Consider the following 20,105-nt stretch of genomic DNA (forward strand, 5'->3'; position numbering starts at 1 on the left):
TCCTAATTTGGATGGGACCTGGATTCTAGTTCTAATTGTCTTTTTATCTAGGTGATCTGATCTCTAAGGCACTTTCTTCTGAAAATTCTGTTAAGTGAATATATAAGTTGGGAGTTTTTCTCAAATGTCTTTTGAGACATTTTAGTGTTTCTAAAAGTATTTAAATAATGCTATATTTAAAATGTACTCACCTAATTATGCAGGCTTTGCTTTCACTTTGACTAGGAATGCAGTCCTTGATTTTGTAAATATGAGAAATGTCACTGTACTCTTTCTTCTGGAGTATTGTAGAATGAGATTTTCCCCTCCTTTTTCTTCAGAACACCTTTCATCAGAATAAAAAGTTAACTTTGCCATTCTTGTGGAAATCTGAATTGAATGGAATCCCCCCCCACTCCCATGAGCTTATCTTTTATTTATTATAGCCATTAATTTTTTTCTGTGCAAGCTGTTTTGTTCCCTGGCCTTCAGATTTCAGTGTAGTAGGGAATGATAGGATTTGCAAATAGGATATGTTCAAACCAAGATTGTTGGTTATCTCATCTATGCTTTGTTCTTTTTTGAACTGCTAGAATACTGTATTGCCATAATTTGGGGACCATCAAGATGTCTTATATTCTCTGAATCACAATGACAACTTTCAGCTCTATCCCTTCTTTTAGGGTGATTGCTGCTAAGATTGTTAGCTAATGAATTTTTCCATGGTTGTTAGTTTTTATCAAATTTATTCAATTTTGCCTTTTTCACATAATTATTTTTTCTCATGTGACAAATATAAAAATTTTAATTTAGAGTAAAAAGGTTTCCAATTTTCAAATTAAAATTTAATAAAATTAAGCACAATAAATTAGAGTACTGGCTGCTTCTATTCAGTCTGTTATTTTCAGTTGTTTCTAAGTTTTCCTTTAAAGTAACTTAGTCTTTAAGCACTGATGTTTCTCAACAGCACTACCCTTTTTTTAAATTCATGTGCTGCTTGAATGAAAGTGTCAGTTACTCTTTTATGCTGATTAATAATAAATTGTAGCTCTTTGTAGCCATTTTTGAACCGTGAATATTAAGTTGATTTTTTCCATAATAAAAGTATTTTATTATTTTCCAGTTATATGTAGATAGTTTAACATTTGTTTTTATAAGATTTCTAGTTTCAAATTTTTCTCCCTCCCTTAAGTTGATTTGAAACATCTCACTATTAATCTAATTAAATTAAAAATGACTTTAACATGTTTGTGAATCTTTTGTAACGATTGGAATGACGCCACCTGCTGGATACTTACTGTAGAAGAGTTCTGCCCATGAAGCGAAGGTCTTTGAGGGCAAGACCAGGCATCAGGAAGTGACCGCAGACTAGTGGGAGGAGGAAGGAAGAGACTGGCGCTCAGGCTCGCGCTCTTTCCTCTGGACTCTGGTGGAGAGCGGAGCTAGAAATGTGCTCTCCCTTTAATAGATAGGAATCTAGGCCTTTTTCTCTCTCTTTACCAAATTCTTATTCTCCTTAATAAATGCTTAAAAGTTTAACTCTTGCTAAAGCTTATAATTTATTGGCGACCACTCATTAGATATTTTAGACTGTTTAGCTAGAATTTTAGCCCTTAACAGATAGAACTCTTCTACAGTAAGTATCCAGCAGGTGGCGTCATTCCAATCGTTACACTTTGGAGCCTTTAAAAATAGCAGGGTGCCTCACCTTATTCATAGAACATTAGACCAGAAATCAGAAGATTTGAGTTTGAATCCCAGCTCTTCCTACTTCTCTGACTTTGGGGCTTAATCTTTCTGGGTCACCATAAAGTGAGGGTTTAAATGGTAAATCTTTAAGGTCCCTTTTTAACTCTTAGCTGTCTGAATCTTAAAGCTTAAAGCAGCATTTTGTCATACAACCTCCAAAGCCATCTGTTCTTTTTTTTTTTTTTTAGTGAGGCAAATGGGGTTAAGTGACTTGCCCAGGGTCACACAGCTAGTGTTAAGTGTCTGAGGCTGGATTTGAACTCAGGTACTCCTGAATCCAGGGCCAGTGTTTTATCCACTGCACCACCTAGCTGCCCCAAGCCATCTGTTCTAATCTTTTAATTTTTCCATTGTGGACATGGAAGCACAAAGAAGTTAAATGGCTTGCCCAATGTCACTGCTAAGAAGTAGCAGAGTCAGAATTTGAATTTAGTGCAAATCCAGAATTATTTCCCCTGTTCCACTAGACTGCTTCCCAGCTCGCTTATTTTAGGATTTTGCAGATTAGGAAACCTGAGATTTCAACACTTGAAGTGACTTGATCCAAACTCATACACATGTGTTTTCTGCTGCATCATAGTTTATATCTTGAGTGCATATAATCAAGCATTTTGCAAATCAAATCATTTTTAAATGCCATGGGAGAGCTTGCTATTTAAAGGATCATAGTAGGAAATAGAAATACTCTAGTAAAGAGGCTTTTTTTAATCATAAAAAGCATTTTGTTATTTTCCATTTACATGTAAAGATAGTTTTCAACATTTGTTTTCATAAAATTTTTAATTCCAAAATTTTCTCCCTTCCCTCACCCCTCCCCAAGACAGAAAGCAATCTTCTGATTCTAAAGAAGCTTTTAAAAATGTAAATAATCCCTAATTTGGGGAGTGGGTATTTTTTTTTTTAATATACGAAGACAGTTCTTGTTTTTTGTAAATTCACACTAGGCAAATTTGACACCAGGGCAGTGTTAAGGCTAAAATTCTAGCTAGTCTGTCTAAAATATTTAATGAGTGGTCGCCAATAAATTATAAGCTTTAGCAAGAGTTAGACTTTTAAGCATTTATTAAGGAGAATAAGAATTTGGTAAAGAGAGAGGGGCCTAGATTCCTATCTATTAAAGGGAGAGCACATTTCTAGCTCCGCTCTCCACCCGAGTCCAGAGGAAAGAGCGCGAGACCGAGCGCCAGTCTCTTCCTTCCTCCTCCCACTAGTCCGCGTCACTTCCTGATGCCAAAGAAAAGACTCCTGGTCTTGCCCTCAAAGATCTTCGCTTCATGGGCAGAACTCTTCTACAGTAAGTCTCCAGCAGGTGGCGTTATTCCAATCGTTACAGCAGGAACCAACAGGAGTACTGGTGCAGCTCAGAGCCAGAGGTCCTCTCTTCTAAGCACTGAACCTGCTTGAGCTGCAGTGTTCATCTGTGAAGGAGTTTGGACCATGTGGGGCCTCCATGAGGAGAGGGAGAGATCTGCAGAAGGGTCCACTTACTTGAGAACTGTCTGTACTAGGTATCTTAAAATGGAGCTTACCTCATGTATTTTTTGAAGTAACTTGGATTGTTGACATTTGTCTGCCTTTGAATAAAGGCACATTTCACTACTGATTTGTGGATTTTCTTTTTCAGAGTAACAGCTATCCACCAATGTCAGATCCATACATGCCTAGTTACTATGCTCCATCCATTGGATTTCCGTATTCTCTTGGTGAAGCAGCATGGTCCACAGCTGGAGACCCACCTATGCCATATTTGACAACCTATGGACAGATGAGCAATGGTGAACATCATTATATACCTGATGGTGTATTTAGTCAACCTGGGGCTTTAGGAAATACTCCCCCATTCCTTGGTCAACATGGATTTAACTTTTTTCCTGGGAATGCAGATTTCTCTACATGGGGGACAAGTGGATCTCAGGGACAATCAACACAAAGTTCTGCTTACAGTAGTAGCTATGGTTATCCACCTAGCTCTCTTGGGAGAGCCATAACTGATGGACAGGCTGGATTTGGCAACGATACTTTGAGTAAGGTGCCTGGCATTAGTAGTATTGAGCAGGGCATGACTGGACTGAAAATTGGTGGTGATATGACAGCTGCTGTGACGAAAACTGTAGGTTCTGCTTTGAGCAGTACAGGTATGACAAGCATTGCTGCAAATAGCGTACCCCCAGTTAGCAGTTCAGCACCAAAACCGACCTCTTGGGCTGCCATTGCCAGAAAGCCTGCCAAACCTCAACCGAAACTTAAACCTAAGGGCAATGTGGGAATTGGGGGACCTGCTGTACCACCACCTCCTATTAAACATAACATGAATATTGGAACTTGGGATGACAAAGGGTCAGTGGTAAAAGCTCCACCCACCCAACCTGTTCTGCCTCCTCAGACTATAATCCAGCAGCCTCAGCCATTAATTCAACCACCACCATTGGTGCAAAGCCAACTGCCTCAACAGCAGCCTCAGCCACCACAACCACAGCAGCAACAAGGACCTCAGCCACAGGCCCAGCCTCACCAAGTGCAGCAGCAGCAACCACAGCAACTGCAAAATCGTTGGGTAGCTCCTCGTAACAGAGGAGTGGGTTTCAACCAGAACAATGGAGCAGGCAGTGAAAACTTTGGTTTAGGTGTTGTTCCTGTCAGCTCTTCACCATCTGGAGTAGAGGTACACCCAGTGCTGGAAAAACTAAAGGCCATAAATAACTATAATCCCAAAGACTTTGATTGGAACCTGAAGAATGGACGTGTGTTTATAATCAAAAGCTATTCTGAGGACGATATACATCGTTCCATTAAATATTCTATCTGGTGTAGTACTGAACATGGTAATAAGCGTTTGGATGCAGCTTACCGTTCTCTGAATGGTAAAGGTCCACTCTATTTACTCTTCAGTGTGAATGGTAGTGGACACTTTTGTGGAGTGGCTGAGATGAAGTCTGTTGTGGACTACAATGCATATGCTGGAGTCTGGTCTCAGGATAAGTGGAAGGGCAAGTTTGATGTTAAGTGGATCTTTGTCAAAGACGTTCCCAATAACCAGTTGCGGCACATTCGTTTGGAAAATAATGACAACAAACCAGTTACCAATTCAAGGGACACTCAAGAGGTACCCCTAGAAAAAGCTAAGCAAGTGCTTAAAATAATTGCTACTTTCAAGCATACCACCTCAATCTTTGATGACTTTGCACATTATGAAAAGCGTCAAGAAGAGGAGGAAGCCATGCGTAGGGTAAGATAAGTGCTGTATTTAAAAAAAATTTTTTTTTTGCAGATTCAAGATTTACTATTAAGATAGTTTAATGATATTAAGTTATTATTGTTGACTTATGGTTGGAATATGTAGCTTTTGCCCCAAAATTCACATACTTGTTTTTGAGTTGTAGTGTTTTCAATAATTTATGAAATAAAAGGTCTGCATTCAGTGTGATGACTTAAATTAGCATACATGTGTTTCACTTAAAGACAGTGCAAACCCAGCATTTGATAATCTGATTTTCTGAAAGAACAATTAATGTTTACAAAATAATTATCTGCTTTCCCAGCAAATCATTGCACACATCCGTGTTTAGAATATTTGGTTGATAATAACTGTTTTATATATAGCTTTCTAAGACTAGTCTTTCTTTTCTTCCTCATTATTGGCCATCAAACTTGGTGACATCAGTATCCATTCTCTGAATCATGATCTCTGTTTCATCAACTCTCAACTACTTTGAGCTCTGATTTCACTTTACACAAAGATTTACGTGATTCTGCCATACGCAGGGGTGCTCACTTGTTAGACCTTACCATCATTTGAAACCATCTGCCTCCCAAATCCTAAACTCTGAAATTATAATCTCCTATCCTTCCACCATTCCACTGTGTCACTCCCAAATCTGTTCTTTATGCTCAACTCTCAATTCTTCCCTAATCTCTCATTCCATGGTTTCACTTCCTCCTTTCATTCACTCCATAGCTATTGAAATGAAAAATTCTCACCCTTAAATCCTTTGTCCCTCCTCTTTCCACCATTTAATCAATTCTGGGACATCCCTGCCATATACTTTCCTCTTTCCTGCTATTGTATGCTACTGAAAGAAATCTTAAAATCCTACTGATTGGGGTAATTGCAAATTCATGTTACTTAATTGCTTGCTGTGTAGCCTTCCTTTTATTTATCTCCTGAGTCAATCACATTCATAGTCCTAGCTGCTTCTAAACCACCTCACTATTACTTCTATAGACCTGCACCCCCCCCCCCCCCCCAAACAAAACATTATCTAACTGAGAAGGGTTGAAGCCATCTGTGGCTTTATGATATAACCGAGAAATTGTTGGGTTGTGAGTCAGGAGATATCTGGGTTTAAATCTCATCTTTGACACACAGGGACTATGTGACCTTTAGCACATCACATAATTTCACTATGTCCCAGTTTACTTATCTGTAATTTACCTCTCATTCATGCTTAGAAGTTTTTGTGAGTATCAGATAAAATAATATGATTTTGCTAACCTTAAAGTGTTAGATAAATGACAACTGTCTTCATTTTAATATCTCACTCTAGCATTCATATTTAAACACCTTACTATGTCCTCATCCTTTCTTTTTTTGATATAATTCCAAGGATGAGATGAATCCTTCAGAACACAAAACCCCCCTTTTCCTTTTATCCCTCTAGACCAGGGCTTAACTATTTTTGTGTCCTGGACCCTTTGGCAGTTTGGAGAATCCAGTGGATTCTTAGGTACTGTTGTATGCATTTATAATTGAAGGAAATGCTAAACTTCAGTTAGAGATTAGTGAACATAATGATAATTCCCCCCCCCCTCTAAGTTCAGGGACCCCTTGAAATCTTTCCATGGATCTCCAGGTTTTAAGAACCTGCTTTAGAAAATCATCCAGTGTTATTTTTCTAGACTAGAAGGTACTTGCTTAGGCTCCTCCCTTGGCTTTGTCAGTCAACAAACATTTTTTTGAGCCCCTATTACATGTGTTTACATGTTATATTAGTTAGCTAAGTCCTGGAGATACAAAATTAAATAACCTTTGCTTTTAGGTAATTTACATTCTATCAGGGAAGACAACCTGTATACACATAAATACACATGTAATTATGTACAGTGTAGTTTTGGGGGAGAGGACAACAACCAGCACCTGTGAGCAGAATTGGAAAAGGCTTCACTTTTGAAAATGGTCCTTGAGCTGAGTTTTGAAGGAAACCATGCCTTTTTTGCTCACTTTTATGGCTTTGCTTTATACAGTTAAAGCTCAAGTCTCTCCCCTTCATTGCCTGTTAGATCTCTCCACCTGTGCACTTCAATTCTCCCATATAGAACACAGTAACATACTGTTCATCCCTCCTCTTTGGCAGTCCTTCTCTTCAGGTCTCAGTTTAGGTGTTGTTACCTCCACTAGGAGACCATACCAGATCATCTGCCTGACAACTGAATGTGAACTCTCCCTTCACGAACTTTCTGAAACCATTTTGTGTTGCTTCACTATTTTTATCACATTTTACTTCATATCATACTTTATATATGTGACCTGTTCCTTGAGGGCAAAGATTGTCATGTTTAATTGTTGTTTCTCCAGTCCTTGCACAGTGCCTATTGAAAGCATCACTTGTTAAATCATAAGGTTAGAACTGGAAGAGACTATAGTTCATCTAATCCAACCTCTTGCTACAGGTGAGGAAACTGAAGTGTCTTGCCTAGGGTCACACAAATAGCAAATGGTAACATCATAGAATTAGAATTCACAACCTTTTATTCCAAAAATAGCATATTTTTCATTTTACCCTTTTGCATCTTATTGACTATATCTCTTGTACAGTGAAGGCATGCTTATATTTAAGTGAATTTAATTCACTAAGGGATTATTGAAAAAGTTTATAGAGTATCAAGTAGAAGAAGCAAATTCTTTATGAAGTGATTATTAAAAAAAAGTATATGTTGCATACTTATCTTCATACTTTGAAAACTTGGAAAACCAAAATAATTTCCACTGAGTTTTTAATAGGATTTCCTTTTCTTAAACTTTGTGTTAGTGGAAGCAGGCAACGATGTATTACTGTTAAAACATGTTAAAAATAAATATCCTCTTTTCAACTGTTGTTTTTGATCATTATGGTCATAAAAAACTTTATACCATGCAAGTCTACTATGAAATTTTAAAGGTTTTTTTCTTTGTATTATGCCCTTTTTCCCCCCACAATTTTTAAGAATAAACAAGTTTGAAAAGACCCATTTACACCTGTTATAGCTTCTGTAAAAATTAATAGAGGACAGAAGGAGTTAAGGCAAAATTTAACTGTCAGTGGTAGCTTGAATTACAAGTGTTCTTATAGCTGACATTAACATAGTATTTTATTGTTTACAAAGCACTTTCCTCATAACTGTGAAATATGTAGTCCAAGTTATCCCCATTTTGAATATGAGGAAATTGAGGTTTGGGGAAGTCACATGACTTGTCCAAGGTAAAATGTGTCTGAGCTTGAATTTCAGGTCTTAGCACAAGCTCAGTGCTTTTCCCACTGTATAACTCCTTGTTTTTGATTTACAGAGAATCTGTATAATTGCATGGCTTGTTATCACTCTATGAACCCTCTACTTGCCAGGCAAATTTCCTGCCAAAAATTCTCTTCCTTTTCTCCTCCTACTCTGTTATCCTTTTGCTGTGAGAGCATCCACCCAACCTTTGGGTCCTCCAGGCTTAATGAGGCTATAGGATCCTAGGAAGGAGGGGTTTGGTTGAGTAACATTTGGAGGTTCAGTTGGCTTTTTTGGATAAAGATCTGAGACTAAACATTATTTATTATGCTATTTTGGGGGAGGAAATATATTTGCAGTTCTAAATGAATAATTTAAAGTAAAGTAAAATAAGTAGACTTTCAGAATATAACCTGTTGGTAAGTTAGAGACTGCTTATATACATTTTTATATACATCTTATATATTACATTTCTCAGAAGCATTTAAATGTGCTTATTAAATTCTTACCAAATAGTTTTTAAATAAATTCTGTATTCAATTTTACATTTTCCAAATTGAATTGAAAACTTGACATTGTTATACGTCCTCAGCATTTACTTTGTCTTTTACTATTTATCATTAACAGGGCAAAGCCATTATACTGTAGTCTCCAAAAGTGCACCAAAGTATAATTGAGCCCAGCATTTCAGTTATGAGTTTCAAATGACAATCTTATAAGTAGACTTTTCACTTGCAAATTGGATAAAGCACAAATTAATTTTGTGCCTGAAAAATCATTTATGTTAAGGTTTCCCTTAATCCTTTCCTGAGTCTTTGCTTGTAGCCATTTGTTATCTAAAATTTTATTGGTTTTTTTGTGTGTGATTTTTTTTTTTTTTTTTGGTGAGGCAATTGGGGTTAAGTGACTTGCCCAGGGTCACACAGCCTGTAAGTGTTAATTAAGTGTCTGAGACTGGATTTAAACTCAGGTCCTTCTGACTCCCTGACTCCAGGGCCGGTGCTCTATCCACTCTCTCCACTGCCCCCTAAAATTTTGTTGTAAAAAAAGTTATCTGAAGACTTTGGTTGTAGTTATCTGTAAGTAGAGAATGAGGGAGGGTAAAAGGGAAGATTTTCTAAGAGATTGGGTCTCTTGATAAAGGACAGTTTTTAATGGCCTTGTACTCCAAGAATAAAGTAAGAATAGCTTTCATGTCTACAAATTCCTTGTGGTTTATAACAAGACTTTTTCCATTTGGATTCCGCATATCCTCTGTGACATTACCTGTTGAAGTCCTATATTGATTAACTATACAAAATTCACTTTACTTAAGTTTTCCAATAGTACATCTACTCTGCATATGTTGAGAAGTACCAGTGTTTCACTTCAATTTCTTTTTTATTCCTGTGTTCCTTTAACAGTTGACACATGCTGTAAGGCTTTATGCAGAAATGGCTTTCTAGAGGGTGGTTTTCCCTTATTGGGCTTTCATATGTATCTTCCTGTTACACTGTTCTTTCATCCCATCATAATGGAAAAATTATTTCCACATAAATTTTAAAACCATCGTTGGAGACTAGAAACATGTACACACATGTATTTTGTCTGTTTGGTAGAAATACAGTGAAGACATAATAGTCCAGTAAACTGTCTTTATAGGCTAAGAGACATTGAAGTTATTTATCGAAAGCTGAAAAAAAAGTATATTAAATTTATAGCATTTGTTTTAATTATTGGTTTTTGAAGTCAGTTCTTTATATTATAAGATGAAAATTGATTGAAAGTTTTTCTTATAGATTGAAATAACAGAAATAGGAACCAGTCATTTAACACTTACTGCCTGGGATTTAGTAGTTGGAGGGGAGATATAATTTAATTCTGCTTTGGACATGTTGAATTTGAAATGTCCATGGACATCCAATTCAGCAAGGCCTGAGTTCTGATTCTTACCGTTCCATTAAATAGCTCTGTGACCGTATGTGATTTACCCCTTCTAGGTCTGCATTAATTATTGTTTCTATCAAATGGGGGATTGGAACAAGGTGATATCTCTGTCTTTTTTTTTTTTTTTAGTCCTAAACTTCTATCATTTTCTAACTTGCCCATCCTAGGATATCCAAGATTCTAGAGATGAGGAATATAGGCATAATAGGACAGGATTTTTTTTTTTGTTTGGTTTGGTTTTTGCTTGCAGTGTGTGATTTACCCATCACAAATGCCTTGTTTGTGGTTATTCAATGGATATTATTGTCTAACCTAGTAGAAGAGCCTGTAGCCAGGAAACAAAACCCACTTATCGTCTTGATATTTTCTGATTTAAAATTAATATTATTAATATTATTGTCTTGTTCTGTACCAAATCTCTACATCAAAACTCAATACTTGAGGCATTGTAAGTACAAATTATTACTGTTAAATTTATAACTCAACTTCCCTATGAATTCTCATGGAACTTAATTTTAAATATCCTTTAAAACACAAATAACTAAGGTTATAATGTCTTCCAGTAGGTCTAAAGTAGTTTATCTTTTTGATGTTATAACTCCCCCGCCCTCCCCCAACAATTTTATACTTTAGAAATTTATTCCACATTTTACATTTAATTGTCCCCCCCATCCTTTATAACCAAGAATAAAAAAAAGGAGGGGAAAAGTTCAGTAAAACATAGGAACATATCATCCAATTCGAAACTGATGGTGTCCTCTGCATCTGCAATAAAAGCAAGAAAGTACATTTTTTTAGTCATGATGACTTCACAGCTTTTAGTTTCAGTTGTTCTGTTGTACTTTCCACTTAAATCGTTGTAGTACCTGTAATTATAGTTTCTCTATTTCACTTTGCATCAATTCATGCAAGTCTTCCCATGCTCCTCTATATTGATCATGTTCATTGTTTCTTAAATTCTATTACATTCTTGTACATAGCCTATTTAGGAATTTCCAGATTGATGAGTGTGAACTCCCTTCTACCCCCCCCCCCCCTCCCCAGTTATTGGCTGTTACAAAAAGTGCTGTGTGTTAGCATTTTACCTATAAGAGGGCCTTTCCTTTTTCTTTCCTCTCCTCTTCTTGTCATTGACTTCTTTAAAGAGGAATCTTTACGTTAAATGATGAGTCACTATCTTCTCATGATTCCATATCATTTTCCAGAATGGTTGATTAGTTCCTAACTCCACTTAACAGTACATTAGTATTCTTGTCATAACAACTGCAACATTTGTAACTTTCACCATCTTTGCCAATTTGTTGGACATGAGGTAAAATAATAGTAAACGCTCTAACATTTATACATTGTTTACTATGTGCCAGGTAGTGTGCTCAGTACTTTACAAATATCTCATTTGATCTTCACAACAACCCTGGGAAATAGGTGCTATTATTATCATCCCCATTTTACAATTGAGGAAAGTAAGGCAACAAGAGGTTAAGTGACTTGCCCAGGGTGACACAACTAGCAAATATCTGAGATCATATTTAAACTCAGGTCTTTCTGATTCCGGCCCAGCCTTCTATCTACTGTAACACAGCTATCATTGAGGCAAAGTCTCAGGGTTTTGATTTGTATTTCTATTAATTTTAGTGATTTGGAACATTCTTTCATATGGTTATTAATAGTTTGCAATTCTTTTAAGAATTGTTTATTTAGCCACCCAGCCTTTGGGGAATAGCTTTTGGTCTTCTGTATTTCTGTCCATATATACTTTGGATAGCAGAGACATTGGATTAAAAACATTTTTTTTCCCATAGCCAACTGTTTTCTTCTAATATTATATATGTAAAGCTTGTTCATGCAAAAACGTCTTCAATGTCATGTGAAGCTATCAGTCTTGTCTTTTATAACAATCTCTATCGCTTGGTTAAGAATTCAGGCCCGGGGCAGCTAGGTGGCGCAGTGGATAGAGCACCGGCCCTGGAGTCAGGAGTTACCTGAGTTCAAATCCGGCCTCAGACACTTAACACTTACTAGCTGTGTGACCCTGGGCAAGTCACTTAACCCCAATTGCCTCACTAAAAAAAAAAAAAAAAATTCACTCCCTACTCATTTGAGAAAGGTATGGGATATGTTTTTCATTTAATTATTAATGACATAATCTTTAATATTCAAGTCATCAGTAAGCATTTATTAAGTACCTACTATGTGTTAGCCATTGTGCTAAGCATTGGGGACTCTAAAAGAGTCAAAAGACGGCCCTTACCTCACAGTCTAATGGGGGAGATAATAAGTGAATAAGAGTATAAAAAGCTACATACAGGATAAATAGGAAATAATTAAGAGAGGCAAGGCATTAGAATTAAGGGGGATTGAAAAAAGCTTCCCATATAATGTAGGATTTTAGTTGGGACTTGAAGGAAGCCAGCAAGTGGAAATGATGGAGAGAATTTTAGACATGGGGTACAACTAGAGAAAATATCTGGAGTCATGTGATAAAGAGACTTGTTCCTGGAACAGCAGTAAGACCTATGTCATTGGATCAACAAGTATATGGTAAACAATAAAGTGTAAGTAGACTGGAAAGATAGGGGAGCAGGGCTAGGTTATGAAAGGCTTTGAATGCCAAAGAAGATTTGTATTTGATTCTGGAAGTGATAGGGAGCCATTAGAGTTTATTTGAGTGGGGGAGCAATGGTGGTGGGAAGAGATTTGACATGGTCACATGCATACTTTAGGAGCCCATTCTTTTTTTTTTTTTTTTTTTAGTGAGGCAATTGGGGTTAAGTGACTTGCCCAGGGTCACACAGCCACTAAGTGTTAAGTGTCTGAGGCCGGATTTGAACTCAGGTACTCCTGAATCCAGGGCCGGTGCTCTATCCACTGCGCCACCTAGCTGCCCCCAGGAGCCCATTCTTAATATCTATTTAGTCAGTAAATTGCATCTTGAGTCCCAGATGTTCTGTTTAGTTATCCAGTCCTTGGAAATATCTTCTCTCGGACATTCTGGAATAGGCTTCATTCTTAGGACAGCTCTGAAGGGAACTCTGCTTCTCTGGTTTCAAGTCACTTGTACACATTCCTAGGTAATTCTGATAAAATCTGCCAGTGACAAAACTCAATACAGTTTAGTACAACCCCCTAAATTTGTTGAAAACTAACTCAAGCCTTTATGGTTCTGATCTTAACATGGTCATAAGAACATCAAATTAGGAACCCACAATTCACTTTAAAACTTCAGAGAATTTCAGTTATTATTATATACCACTTGCTGTGATTTAAATCCTCTACCTGATATGTAGGCTACGATATCAACAGGTTGAAAGAAGAATAAAAAAAAAAAAAATCCATGACAATCTAACTTGGAAAATGAGCCTTTCTTTTTCCTAAAACACATATTTAAAAATAGGAAAACAATTTCACTTTTTTTTTTACCATTAGTGAAATCCTTAATCCAATTTTGAGAACTAATTATTAAAACACATTCAGAGTTTGAATTTTCCATTAGATACATTTGGAAGCCAGTCTCATTCATATATATCTATACACACACACACACACACACATATCCTAGTTCTTTGAGAAAAGAGTCTGATCCTGTTGCTTTCTCCCATTAAATTCTTATATCTTTCTCTTATTTCCTTAAAAGAAATTCTACAATGTGGAACCCCAAAACTCACTAAGATATTTCAGCATTTGTTAAGCTTATTCAGAATGTCTTATCAGATAGCACAGGGAAGGGGGTGGTGAGTTCCTTATTTAGCACTTGCTTTAAATCTGCTTATCTCAGTGGAATCAACCCTTCTCAGATCTCTTTCACAACTTTTAAGTCCTTCTTTCCAGAAAGGGGAGGTGCTTAATCTTAACTGCAAACCTAGAAAATCTACTAAAACAGTTTTTTAGCAGTTACCATAATTTAGAAAATCACAGTAAAGATATTAAATACAAATTTAGTTTCTAATTAGTTTATAATGCCATGAATTTCTATAAGCCAGGGAAAAGTTTTCTTTTTTTTTTCCTTTTTTGGGGGGTGGGGGTATTGGTTATTTTACTTATCTCTGTTATTTCAACCTGATTAGTGCTGAAATAACAAAGTATTTTAGTGAGACAAAGAGTTTAGCATCAGATCACAAAAAGCTGGGAGAACTATTTTAAGTATGAAACTTCATTAATCTTCCCCAGAATTCTAACCTTTGGTTTCAGGTTTTTGTTTTGTTTTGATTTTTTTTTTTACATTAGTATTTATGGTTGGCTGCATTTTCTCCTTTAAAATTTTCCAGAGTAGCAGAATCTACTTTGTCATGAAGACAAAGATTTTAGACAATATGATAAGGAGATACATAGAAAGTCAGAGCACACCATTCACTAAAATTCATTTCAAAGGCTTTAATTTGCAGTAATTGAAAGTCTCTTCTTCAGGTTAAATTTGAGACCCATTGAGATTTTTACATATTTTAAACCAGTCTTAATTTCTTTAATGCACAATAATCAAGAGTGCCAAATTGAGGCCAAAATAAATTATTAGCCCAATTTTTTGTAGTTTTAAACTATATTTCACACACTTTGATATAATATTCTTCCCCTGGTCCCAAGCAAAAATAATTTTTTTGGGGGGAAGGTGATTTTCCCATGGTTATGTTTACTACCAGTTTCCATAATTTTCCCAAGGGAACTTCTCCAACAATGTGGAGGTTTACCCTAACCTATTTTCTTAAGGGCACTTCTACTGTAAACTCCTTAACTTATGCCTTTAAAGAGACTTCCCAAAGCTATCTACTTCCCCACCGGTGTTGGGGCTTACCTTTCCCCAAAATTTGGCATCTTACCTTCCCCAACGATGTGGGGTCTTAGCTAAGTAAGTACAATTTGAGATCAAGGAGAAGGCTGACCTCTGGGGCTGTCTTCCTTAAATAAATCTCTCAGTGGAAAATTGACCAGAGCATACTCTAGTTGTTCTTCCAGAAGGCTATTGCAGGGGACTTGGCTGGAATCTGACTCCAAATCTTAGTTGGCTCACCAAAAACTGTGGTGTGTGAAATCTGCAATAACTGAGGAAACAAATTTGAGCTTATTGGCAAGGCCTATAGTTGCACAACAAATTGGGACTAGGTTCCTCTGTAGGCACTGGACCCTGAATACAGATTTTACACAAATGTTATACATTATAAGAAAATAATAAACAGGGCATAAACTAGCATGTAAGAGTAAGTAATCTTATTTCTTATTGGAGGAAAGATTGGGGACTTTACAAGTTGAGAGGGAGAGACTGTCCCAGGTATGAAACAGGATATTGCTCAATTCCAACAATTGGGAAGGGGAGCATGGACAATGAAACCCAAGTCTTAAAATGGAGTCAGTTTCACAAGATGAAGTCAGTTTTGTTCATATAGTTCCCTCATTGTAGGTATCTCAAACTTTTCCCCAAAATTCACTCTTCTTACTGATCTGTGAAACCTGAGTCATTTGGAGATAAACAGCTGTGGATGAGATCCCAAAGTAAGGGAGTATAAAGAGAAAAACCCTAAGTACACCCACAGTTAGGCCATAGAACATGAGTGATGATCCAGCAAAGGAGACTCCATGGCCAGACAGGTAGGAGAAAACCCTGGAAAATTGGAGCAAAGATTATTTGGGGAGGGGTGGCAAAGGCGGCAGAGTGGTCAGGAAAGAGTAGTAGTAATGGACATCAGACCTAAAAGTTGGAATCATAATGTCAAGGTGAGTAGATTCAATAATACAATTATAATTATATTAGAAATAGCTAGTATTGATATAGCCCTTTAAAGTTTGCAAGGTGCTTCCCAACACCCTGAGGGGTAAGATGCTATTATTTTTTTCAGATGAGGAAACTGAGGCAGATAGCAGTTAACTGACTTAAACAAGGTTACACAGCTAGTAGGTGTCTGAGGCCAGATTTCAACTAGTCTTCTTGACTCCAAGTTCCATACTCTATCCACTGTGCCACTTAGTTGTCTTCTCTCTCGGTAACATGTAAATTTACTATCGTCTGTGTATTCATCTCAGATCAATATATTAAGGTCCTCTCTCACTTGAGCTCTAGTCATTTTTCATCTATTGGCTATTGGACATTTTAAACTTTGGGGGGGTGGGGCAGAGCAATGGGGGTTAAGTGACTTGCCCAGGGTCGCACAGCTAGTAAGTGCCAAGTGTCTGAGGCTGGATTTGAACTCAGGTACTCCGGAATCCAGGGCCAGTGCTTTAACCACTGCGCCACCTAGCTGTTCCCTATTGGACATTTTAAATGAGATTCCAGAGGCATCTTAAACTCGTGTCCAAAATTGTATGCATTATCTTTACCTTCTTATTTTATTTATTCTTTAACGTGCTTATTTCTCTTGAAAGCACTAACACTCTTCTACCCCTCCAGGTCCATTATCCTGTACTACTCATTCTACCTCATCCTACATATTCAACCATTGAGTAGATGTTATGGTTTCTAATTCCACTGCATCTCTTCTCTCCACTCAGATAACTATCACCTTAATTTATCACTTTATGCCTAGCTTATTGCAACAGCTCCTTAATTAAGCTCCCTACCTCAAATCTCATTTCACTCCATCCTATACACTGTTGCCAAAGTAAATTTACAAAGTGCAGGTCTAACCATGTGACTCCCTTACTCAACCATTTCTACTAGCTACCTTTCCTTCAGGGATAAAATATAAACTGGTTTTAGTTGTTAAAGCGCTTCATATCCTGGCTTCAGTCTGTCTCCTTATTGGACATGATTCCTCTTCTCACACTCTGTAATTCAGATACACTGGCATTCTCTTTGTTCTTCACACCAAACATACCATCTCTCGAACTTTTGGAGTGACTTTCTCACATGACGGGAATGTACTTCAGTCTCTTCCCTTCCTTTAACATGTAGCTCAAACACCATCTTCTGTATGAAACTTCTCCTTATCCTGCTATTGCCCTTTCCAAAACTACTTTGTATTTACCTACTTTATATGTTTGCATTTCTTAACTTGATATTTACACTATTCATATTCTTATATGTGCTTGTTATTTTTCCCATTAGAATGTAATTTCCTTAATTATAGAGATTGTTTCCTCCTTTGTACTAATATCTAACCTTGTATTAGGCCTTTAATGAATACTTGTAGATTGACGTAATGGGATGTTGATAAACTTATGGAAGTGGTTTTGAGTTTGATTGGAAAGCCATTTTGAGAAATAAGTGGAGCAGCTGGGTGGCTCAGTGGATAGAGTGCTGGCCCTGAATTCAGTGCAAGTCATGTCATTACCTTGATGGCATAGTCCTCTTCAAGAATCAAGGACAAACAACAATTAAGATGGAGATTTAAAAACATTTGGTATTGGGACCGCTAGGTGGCGCAGTGGATAAAGCACCAGCCCTGGATTCAGGAGTTCCCGAGTTCAAATCCGGCCTCAGACATTTGACACTTACTGGCTGTGTGACCCTGAGCAAGTCACTTAATCCCCATTGCCCCGCCAAAAAAACCCAACAAAACCAACAAAAAAAACCCATTTGGTATTTAGTTTTCACCCATGAAATTCTGAGTTTATATATACTTGAATACATTAGTAAAGTTTTAATGTCTTTGATAATTTTTTACATTTACCATTTTGAGGGAGATTTACTCCAGGAGGCCTCTTAAAAGCAATTTTAAAAAGCTTTTTTCCCCAAATATCCTCACAACTTTCTTAGAGGAAAAAAAGAGTTAAGATAGTTTCCCAAAATAAGTAATCCCAGACTTTTTTTCATTAAAGTAAAAATACACATATTTTTGTTCCAAATTCTAGTTCTCTTTGAAAGTAAACTTTAAAAAATAATTCTATCCTAGTGGTATATAATACTATTAACTCAGCTCTATGAGGTTTAGAACACATTTTTCTTATAACCTTGAGACATAAGTAGTTTAAATCTTACTAATATTCTTGTTTTACAGATAAGGAAATGGGCTCCAAAAGATTTAGTGACTTGCCGTGGTCCCCTGAATTAAGTCCAACATGCTGTTCATTATGGCCAGTTCTTGGATCACCTTTGTATTTTATTCTTTTCTTTTGCCTTCATTCACTCTCTTACTCTACATCTCTTGTTTTTCACTCTCTCCTTTCCTCAGATCTTAGAGGAAAAGTGGCTCCTGTATTCTTGATAACCATCTTCCCTATCAAATCTTCACTCTTTCTTTTTATTGACTCCTTCCCTGTCATCTTATTCAAAACAGGCATCCTCTGGTCTCTCTCCTAAAGAAAAAATAAAACACCTTTCCCATGTATGATGTGACTCTTCAGCTCCCCCAAGCTATGATTTTCTTTCTCCTGCCAAACTAATTTGCTTATACCACCTCTACTTTTTCTATCATTCACTCCCCAAAACCTTGCAGTCTGGCTTCATTCCAACTTTTCTCCTCCTCTTGGCTAATGACTTCTTTATCACTAGATCAAATTATACTTTTTTCAGTTCTCATCCTCTTTAACCTTTGAAGCAATTCTTACTGAATCTCCTTTCCTTCAAGACCCATAACTATTCTCAGTGAAGCTTTTATCCAACTATATTGCTTAAATTAATCTCTCATTCCTTAGATTTCTCAAAGGATTTTTGATCTCACCTTTGCATTTATCACATACTTCTTTATATTATCTATTTGTATTCCAAAATTTTATACTCCAATAGATTTTGAGGTCCCTGAGGTCAGTGTCATGTTTATTTCATCTCTGTATCCCTAGTCTAGCACAGGGGTTTATCACAATAGGTGTTTAATGAATGTCTGTTGAAAATGTCTGAAATGTCACTTACAAATTGACATGCTAAAGTCTCATGATTTGGGGAAGACCGTTCTTTTCTTGTGCAGGCATAGCTATTTCCAAATCACCACTTGAATTGTGTTACTGGTAGACCCTTAGAGATGATCATCTAATGTGCATGTGTTCTTAAAGAACTTGGTGTTTTGGGTTTTTTTTTTTAATGTTTTGATAACTGCTTGAAAATAATAGGTTTCCAGTGTAATCCTGTATGTTGTGAGGATCAAATGAGATATTTTTAAAGTGCTTAGCCCACTGCCTGCCCCTCCCTCCCTCTCTCTCTCTCTCTCTCTCTCTCTCTCTCTCTCTCTCTCTCTCTCTCTCTCACTCACTCACTCACTCACTCTCACACACACACACACACACACACACACAAATGCTATATACTTATCACCTCTCCCTTTATTCTGAGAAGGGGTCCATCTGTTCACCATGTCAGAGGGATGCATGACACAAAACATTAAGAATCCTTAATCTAGAACAATATGCTTCATTTTTTTAAGCTTTTTAAACATTTTTCTTTATTTTAACTTAACAGTTACTAACAGACATAAACATTTCAACATACTAACACAATAAAGATTTTATATATGAAACCATGAAATTTGGTTACATACTATTTTTTTTTTCATAAAAGTATTTTATTTGGGTTTGTTTTTTGTTTGTTTTTTGTTTTGGTGAGGCAATTGGGATTAAGTGACTTGCCCAGGGTCACACAACTAGTAAGTGTCAATTGTCTGAGGCCAGATTTGAACTCAGGTCCTCCTGAGTCCAGGGCCTGTGCTTTATCAAACACTGTGCCACCTAGCTGCTCCCTCCCACCCCCCATTTGTTTTTATAAGATTTCTAGTTCCAAATTTTTCTCCTTCCCTCTCCCTTCCCCAAGACAGCAAGCAATCTGATATAGGTTGTATATGTACAGTCACATGAAACATATTTCTGCATTAGCCATGTTGTGAAAGAATAATCAAAACAAAAGGGAAAAATCTCAAAGAAAAAAAAAAGTAGAAACAGTGTGGTTCAATCTGCATTCAGATTCCACATTTTCTGGATGTGGAGAACATTTTCCATCATGAGTCCTTTGGAATTATCTTGGATCATTTTGCAAGGATAAAGGCAGAAAGGTAAACAGCTCGGGAAATTCATAAAGCTCTGGTCCTCTTACTTATGGTATAGTAGTGTTCTTTTCACTGTACCAGAAATAA

The 20,105-nt window shown here is 36.8% G+C and overlaps 1 protein-coding gene across 5 annotated transcripts in view; it reads left to right on the plus strand.

Annotated features, from left to right (window-relative positions):
- Nucleotides 1-20,105, plus strand: part of YTHDF3 (YTH N6-methyladenosine RNA binding protein 3) — a 43,713-nt gene that overhangs the window by 9,701 nt on the left and 13,907 nt on the right. For all 5 annotated transcript variants that reach the window (XM_043981713.1, XM_043981730.1, XM_043981706.1 and 2 more), the window contains one exon: nucleotides 3,353-4,954. In XM_043981713.1, coding sequence (XP_043837648.1) covers nucleotides 3,371-4,954 — 1,584 coding nt within the window. In that variant the 5' untranslated portion in view covers nucleotides 3,353-3,370. The remainder of the gene's footprint in view (nucleotides 1-3,352; nucleotides 4,955-20,105) is intronic.

Source organism: Dromiciops gliroides, chromosome 1 (assembly GCF_019393635.1).
Source record: "Dromiciops gliroides isolate mDroGli1 chromosome 1, mDroGli1.pri, whole genome shotgun sequence".
NCBI classification, from domain to species: Eukaryota; Metazoa; Chordata; class Mammalia; order Microbiotheria; family Microbiotheriidae; genus Dromiciops; species Dromiciops gliroides.